The sequence below is a fragment of the Oncorhynchus masou genome, chromosome 24, assembly GCF_036934945.1.
Source record: "Oncorhynchus masou masou isolate Uvic2021 chromosome 24, UVic_Omas_1.1, whole genome shotgun sequence".
NCBI lineage: Eukaryota > Metazoa > Chordata > Actinopteri > Salmoniformes > Salmonidae > Oncorhynchus > Oncorhynchus masou.
In genome coordinates, this window is record NC_088235.1 from 109,767,082 (window position 1) to 109,775,392 (window position 8,311).

General features: G+C 44.4%; 1 protein-coding gene across 1 annotated transcript in view; it reads right to left on the reverse strand.

Annotated features, from left to right (window-relative positions):
- Positions 1-6,371, reverse strand: part of cp (ceruloplasmin) — a 31,955-nt gene extending 25,584 nt beyond the window's left edge. The window contains exons 1-6 of the mRNA XM_064936100.1: positions 6,188-6,371; positions 5,427-5,671; positions 2,072-2,284; positions 1,246-1,602; positions 875-1,129; positions 145-310 (exon numbers count right to left, since the gene is read on the reverse strand). Coding sequence (XP_064792172.1) covers positions 145-310; positions 875-1,129; positions 1,246-1,602; positions 2,072-2,284; positions 5,427-5,671; positions 6,188-6,345 — 1,394 coding nt within the window. The 5' untranslated portion in view covers positions 6,346-6,371. The remainder of the gene's footprint in view (positions 1-144; positions 311-874; positions 1,130-1,245; positions 1,603-2,071; positions 2,285-5,426; positions 5,672-6,187) is intronic.
- Between the last annotated feature and the right edge of the window lie 1,940 nt (positions 6,372-8,311).

Below are 8,311 nucleotides of genomic sequence, written 5' to 3' on the forward strand. Positions count from 1 at the left end.
ACCAGAAAACAACCCCCTCAGTCCGTTTCTATATTTTTTTGGACCAGGCTTAAATTGGCAATGGGCAATAGTTACGCACTCAAAAATCCCTTTTCAACTCAAAACAAGTGCTCCCGAACCACAGACGACAGTGGTGTTACTGACCCGTCTGTGTTCAGAGGTTTCCCTGTGCCGTGGTTGACCTGCGAGGGGGCATAGTCCCACAGCACCTCCTCGGCAGCGATGAAGTACTCCCTCACCTCCCCGTTGGGCCGCGGCTTGTGGACGGCGGGGAAACACTTCTTTACCTCGAAGAGGGCCTGCATGCCCGCTGAGGTTGAGGAAATCAGAGGAAGACAATCACTTTATCCTATTGGACACAGACATCGGTTTAACGTCTAGTTTTGATTTACATTTGATTGAATTGTCAACTAACGTGAATTGATTATGAAATCAACCAAAAATGTCACCATGTCATTGAATTTAGGTTCAAAGTTGGGCGAAGAAAGGATATTCCTTTACACTGAGGAACTTTTTGCAAATCCAATCAGTTTCCCTCGTTGATTCAACGTCATCATATTGAATTGTTTGTTTGAAGTAATGTGGAAACGGCGTTGATTCAATCGGTTTGTGCCCAGCGGGATGTTACATCAACTTTGACTCTGGCAAATAAAATGTTCACTCTGTGGCATGTCTTGTAGCTTATTGTACTACCCTCTGATTGGCTGTCTATCTGGGCCCTAAGAATCTCGGAGTAGGTGATTCATTCTAACCTTCTAGATCTTTATTATTAATAGCACATGGCAAGGGGACACCTGGTCCTACAATGGATCAGCAGCCTATTCTCTGAGATGCTTATTGGATACAGTCCCTGGCTTGTGAAATACATACATACCCATTAGGTGGTCGTTGACCTGGCAGCTCAGCAGCCAGTGACCAGGGTTGTCAGCAGTCATCTCCACATTGGTGAATGTGGCTGGGAACAAGCTGACCGCGTCAGTGTGGTGACCAAGGTTGGTGAGGATCTGGCCATGAAAGAACACTGAATGGATGTCCACCTCATTGCCCATGCCAATCAGGTGCCAGTGGATCTTGTTTCCGACACACATGCTCAGGTCAGGCAGGTTGCCGTACACAAAGCCATTGATCGCTGCAAAACAGTGGACACACTGTGTTAGTGGCCTATGATCTCATAGGCTTTGTGCGTTGTTTAGCGTGTGTGTGTGTGTGTGTGTGTGTAAGTGTTATTTACGTTAATAATCTCACAGTGCATCAGGTTGCTCTCCTGGAAGGCTTCATCATCTTTGTCTACTTTAGTTGTGGGTTGTTGTGGGCTGTTGGCTGCTGTTGATGGCTGTTGTGGGCTATTGGCTGCTGTTGATGGCTGTTGTGGGCTATTGGCTGCTGTTGATGGCTGTTGTGGGCTATTGGCTGCTGTTGATGGCTGTTGTGGGCTATTGGCTGCTGTTGATGGCTGTTGTGGGCTGTTGGCTGCTGTTGATGGCTGAGTGCAGTAGGTCTTGATGTTGTCGTCCAGGTACCAGCTCATGTTCTCGTCCGACACAGTGAACATCAAGACGTACGAGTAGTCTGCTGCCTTGTCACCATAAACATCCAGGGTACCTGCGCATCTCAGAAATAAAACATCCCATGTACATGAAAACGTACTATGGCCTTTATGACACAGGGAGATGGTGTGTGTTCTCTCTTCTGTAATCTCAGGATCGCTGTCGCCACAATGGGCTAATAACACTATACATAAAACTCTTTTTTTTTTACATTTTTGTATTTTTATTTAACCTTTATTTAACTAGGCAAGTCAGTTAAGAACAAATTCTTATTTACAATGACGGCCTACGCCGGCCAAACCTGGACGACGCTGGGCCTATGGGACTTCCAATCACGGCCGGTTATGATACAGCCTGGACTCTAACCAGGGTGTCTGTAGTGACGCCTCAAGCACTGCGATAAGGTGCCATGGATCGCTGTGCCATTCGGGGGATCCAGTGGTGCAACATGTCGTTGTTCAAAACCAGATCAGACCTCCTACTGTACATAACCAGCGTTTAGGTGCCTGATAAGAAGCCTGTACCTTTTTTACAGATGATGAGGGGTCCAACAAGTCCTGAGGCGATGTCTTGAGGTGCGTGTAGGTGGGAGTGATAGGCGCGTGCCAGGCAGTTGGTGTCATCCTTGGTGGGGGCGTGGGTGTCGCTCAGGACCCACACGTAAGTGTAGCTCTTCCCAGGATCCACCCGGTCGTCATGTTTCTCTGCATCCGTCGTCTCGTCCGGGTACAGAGCACCTGGCAATATGGGAGTTATCTGGATCAGTGACTGACTTCAATATGGGAGTTATCGGGATCAGTGACTGACTTCAATATGGTAGTTATCTGGATCAGTGACTGACTTCAATATGGGAGTTATCTGGATCAGTGACTGACTTCAATATGGGAGTTATCTGGATCAGTGACTGACTTCAATATGGGAGTTATCTGGATCAGTGACTGACTTCAATATGGGAGTTATCTGGATTAGTGACTGACTTCAATATGGGAGTTATCTGGATCAGTGACGGACTTCAATATGGGAGTTATCTGGATCAGTGACGGACTTCAATATGGGAGTTATCTGGATCAGTGACTGACTTCAATATGGGAGTTATCTGGATCAGTGACTGACTTCAATATGGGAGTTCTCTGGATCAGTGATTGACTTCAATATGGTAGTTCTCTGGATCAGTGACTGACTTCAATATGGGAGTTCTCTGGATCAGTGACTGACTTCAATATGGGAGTTCTCTGGATCAGTGACTGACTTCAATATGGGAGTTATCTGGATTGTGACTGACTTCAATATGGGAGTTCTCTGGATCAGTGACTGACTTCAATATGGGAGTTCTCTGGATCAGTGACTGACTTCAATATGGGAGTTCTCTGGATCAGTGACTGACTTCAATATGGGAGTTATCTGGATTGTGACTGACTTCAATATGGGAGTTCTCTGGATCAGTGACTGACTTCAATATGGGAGTTATCTGGATTGTGACTGACTTCAATATGGGAGTTCTCTGGATCAGTGACTGACTTCAATATGGGAGTTATCTGGATTGTGACTGACTTCAATATGGGAGTTATCTGGATTGTGACTGACTTCAATATGGGAGTTCTCTGGATCAGTGACTGACTTCAATATGGGAGTTATCTGGATCAGTGACTGACTTCAATATGGGAGTTATCTGGATCAGTGACGGACTTCAATATGGTAGTTATCTGGATCAGTGACTGACTTCAATATGGGAGTTATCTGGATCAGTGACTGACTTCAATATGGGAGTTCTCTGGATCAGTGACTGACTTCAATATGGGAGTTATCTGGATCAGTGACTGACTTCAATATGGGAGTTATCTGGATCAGTGACTGACTTCAATATGGGAGTTATCTGGATCAGTGACTGACTTCAATATGGGAGTTCTCTGGATCAGTGACTGACTTCAATATGGGAGTTATCTGGATTGTGACTGACTTCAATATGGGAGTTCTCTGGATCAGTGACTGACTTCAATATGGGAGTTATCTGGATCAGTGACTGACTTCAATATGGGAGTTATCTGGATCAGTGACTGACTTCAATTTGTCTTGGGGTGGGGGGTGTATTTTGACACTTTATTGAGATAGTACGTAAATATGATGGGGATACAGGCAGGTGGGAAAAGTGGACGCAGGGATTGAATCCCGGTCCCCATCATGTGACTTGTGCCAGGAGTATTACCCACCCCCACTCACAACACGATTCACATTAGAGGGTGTCACCCCCACTCACTACAGGATTCACATTAGAGGGTGTCACCCCTACTCACTACACGATTCACATTAGAGGGTGTCACCCCCACTCAGTACACGATTCACATTAGAGGGTGTCACCCCCACTCACAACACGATTCACATTAGAGGGTGTCACCCCCACTCACTACACGATTCACATTAGAGGGTGTCACCCCCACTCACTACAGGATTCACATTAGAGGGTGTCACCCCCACTCACAACACGATTCACATTAGAGGGTGTCACCCCTACTCACTACAAGATTCACCTTAGAGGGTGTCACCCCACTTACTACACGATTCATATTAGAGGGTGTCACCCCTACTCACTACACGATTCACATTAGAGGGTGTCACCCCCACTCACTACACGATTCACATTAGAGGGTGTCACCCCCACTCACTACAGTATTCACATTAGAGGGTGTCACCCCCACTCACAACACGATTCACATTAGAGGGTGTCACCCCTACTCACTACACGATTCACATTAGAGGGTGTCACCCCTACTCACTACACGATTCACATTAGAGGGTGTCACCCCTACTCACTACACGATTCACATTAGAGGGTGTCACCCCATTCACTACACGATTCATATTAGAGGGTGTCACCCCTACTCACTACACGATTCACATTAGAGGGTGTCACCCCCACTCACTACACGATTCACATTAGAGGGTGTCACCCCCACTCACTACACGATTCACATTAGAGGGTGTCACCCCCACTCAGTACACGATTCACATTAGAGGGTGTCACCCCCACTCACAACACGATTCACATTAGAGGGTGTCACCCCTACTCACTACAAGATTCACATTAGAGGGTGTCACCCCATTCACTACACGATTCACATTAGAGGGTGTCACCCCATTCACTACACGATTCATATTAGAGGGTGTCACCCCTACTCACTACACGATTCACATTAGAGGGTGTCACCCCTACTCACTACACGATTCACATTAGAGGGTGTCACCCCCACTCAGTACACGATTCATATTAGAGGGTGTCACCCCTACTCACTACACGATTCACATTAGAGGGTGTCACCCCTACTCACTACACGATTCACATTAGAGGGTGTCACCCCCACTCACTACACGATTCACATTAGAGTTTGTCACCCCCACTCACTACACGATTCACATTAGAGGGTGTCACCCCCACTCAGTACACGATTCACATTAGAGGGTGTCACCCCCACTCAGTACAGGATTCTCACTCACATAAGATTCACAATCCATAATCTACAGACTGCTCCCCACTCTATAATGACTAGGGCAACACAATCCATAATCTACAGACTGCTCCCCACTCCATAATGACTAGGGCAACACAATCCAAAATCTACAGACTGCTCCCCACTCTATAATGACTAGGGCAACACAATCCATAATCTACAGACTGCTCCCCACTCCATAATGACTAGGGCAACACAATCCATAATCTACAGACAGCTCCCCACTCCATAATGAATAGGGCAACACAATCCATCATCTCTGTTGCCTGCAGTTATGGCAAATGTCAATTTTGTCTTGGAGGTTTTGCGTTGATAATTAAATAGGATATTCTTTCCTCTATTCTACTATTCTAGACACCTATCCACATCCACTCACCCTCACTGGTCTTGTTGTACATGACTCCATGGGAGTGGATGGAGTAGGCCCTAGTGGCCATGTTCTTCAGGTGGACCTTGATCACGTCCCCTTCCTCAGCCGACATCACAGGGCCCAGGAAGCCCAGCCACTTGGGCTTGGTTATCTCCTTTGTGTAGGTGGCGTCCGTGTACTGCAGGTAAACTGCTTTCTTGTACACACTGCCGATTCTCTGGGGCCCGCGCTCCAGGAACGTAGCAGCATGTCTGTCGTGGAGAGACGGGGGGGGGTTAGGAGAAGAGACATAATTAACATTCATATACACGCCAGGGACTATTGAATGGATTCATCGCAACAACAAAAAAGTCTACATAGTATACAATCAATATTACTTAAAAAAAATATATATATATGTATAAATAATGATCTAAATATTCTTCCACTTTTGACAGTATTTTGTGTAGATCGATGACAATTTCTTTTTACAATTAAATCGGTTTTAATCTCACTTTGTCACACAACAAAATGTTGAACGAGTCAAGAGGTATGAATACTTACTGAAGACTCTGTATAATGTAGATTTCACTGTAGTATATTATACAGGAAATACTGTGTTCAACTAATTCCTAAAACACACCTATCGTAACTTCCCAAAACTTCTACATATACAGTCTGTGTGTGTGTATATATATAGTAGGCCCTAATGTGTATATATAGTAGGCCCTAAATATATTCTATTATATTTTATTACTTCTTCATGACAGTTGTACTGAATTACTCACTCATCTTCCTTCAGCAGTTTGTTGAGGATGATGTTTTTCCCAGTGGGAGCGTAATCCCACTGAATCTCCCGAATCCCGATAAAATATTCCCGTGTGATACAGAACACAGTGGTGAAGCAGCCCAGTAGAAGGAACAGGCTCACTGTAGAACTCCCCATTTTGGCTCCAGGCAGTCAGATGACTTTTGTTACAGAACTCACAGCCTTTTATAGATACTGGGGTGTGATGGGTCCACACAGCCAATCACAAACAGGCAATGTGACCTCACACAAACACACACAGATGCAGAATTTCCAGACCTTTGACCTGGAGAAGACCATCGCTTATTTTCCCCAAATGGTATGTCGTACCTTATGTCTATCTGACTGCTACAAACACGTACACACACAAACATTGGTTTTACTCTCCAAGTGGGGACCAAATAAACTTATTCTCATTCAAAATCCTATTTTCCCTAACCGAACCTTAACCCCAAACTCCTAACCCTAAACTGAACCCCTAATACTAACCCTAAACCTAACCCCTAACCCTAAACGGAACCCCTAATACTAACCCTAAACCTAACCCCTAACCCTAAACGGAACCCCTAATACTAACCCTAAACCTAACCCCTAACCCTAAACTGAACCCCTAATACTAACCCTAAACCTAACCCCTAACCCTAAACGGAACCCCTAATACTAACCCTAAACCTAACCCCTAACCCTAAACGGAACCCCTAATACTAACCCTAAACCTAACCCCTAACCCTAAACTGAACCCCTAATACTAACCCTAAACCTAACCCCTGAGCCTAAAATATTATTTTTTCCTTTTGGTGACACGGCAAAATGTCCTAATGTATTTGTTTTTTCTTGTTTTCTATCCTTGTGAGGACTTTTGGAACTTTAAAGGATGGTAAAGTTAGACAACAAACACTGGCCACTGTGTACATGATTCTACCCATTGTTACTTTGTCCACCAAATCCACAAAGACAGCTTTATTTCTGACAACAATGGCCAATCACAGCGTAGGACAATGAGTTGCTTCAGTCAATCACTGGTAAACAGACACTATTTACATAAGACCCCAAAGAGCACAGAGCATGACGATGTGGTTCCCGAACTCGGAGCGAAAATCAACATGGTTTAACGGGAATAGTCAAGGGAAATGTAGTATTCGTTCTAACAAAGATATCTACATATATTTTAGGATGTTGGGTAACCCTGGAAATATATTTTTTTTAACATAGCTTGTCTCTTAGCACAACTTACCCCGGGGTATGAGAGGAGTTACGCCAGTGGACAGGGTGAGTTAATAAGCCGCCTACAAATTTCTGTATTAAATTTAATTTGACCACTTCCTTTTTAAAACATGTCCATCTTTATTTCCCAAACACAGTACAACACAATCACAATCGCTGTTTTTGTCTTTTAATAATTTGAAGCATCTTTTAACACAGGCTTAACACCTAACAAACACTATGTACTTTTTAAACACTTTTAACATAGGCCCTGGGGTTATCTCATTTCACAGCAATAATGATTTGCGTTATGCCTGGGAAGAAAACACTTCAATTTGCTTAACTTGCCATTGGCTCAACCATTGGCTCAGCTTACCCCAAGGCAAACAATTTGACTATATTTGCCAACACAGGAACAAGGATGCACTTTCATGCTAGGTTTAGGACCTCATATTGAAGGTTATAGAGACCTCAACTGATGTATAGAACAATCTTAAAATGATCTACTTTGGTTTGGATACATGCATCATGAAACCTCTAACACAATAAATGAATTTGATTTGGTGAAAATGTGTTTTCTGGATCTAACTTGCTTACTACTTTTCCCCCCATGTGGTTTCTTCCTTCACAGACACCATGAAATGATGACCTCTTCCTGAATATTTGGTCACGTGATTAATGTTGTGTTTCCTAGAACAATGGTGGCTCAACTTACCCTTTTGGCTCAACTTACCCTTTTGGCTCAACTTACCCTTTTGGCTCAACTTACCCCACATCTCCCCTACGGGAAATCCAACATGTCCTCACCATGGGCTACTGAGGGTCAACCCGTGACGTGAGGGACAACAATGCCCCCTCTCAGTAATCTAAGGTCATGCAACAACAACAAAAATCCCAATTA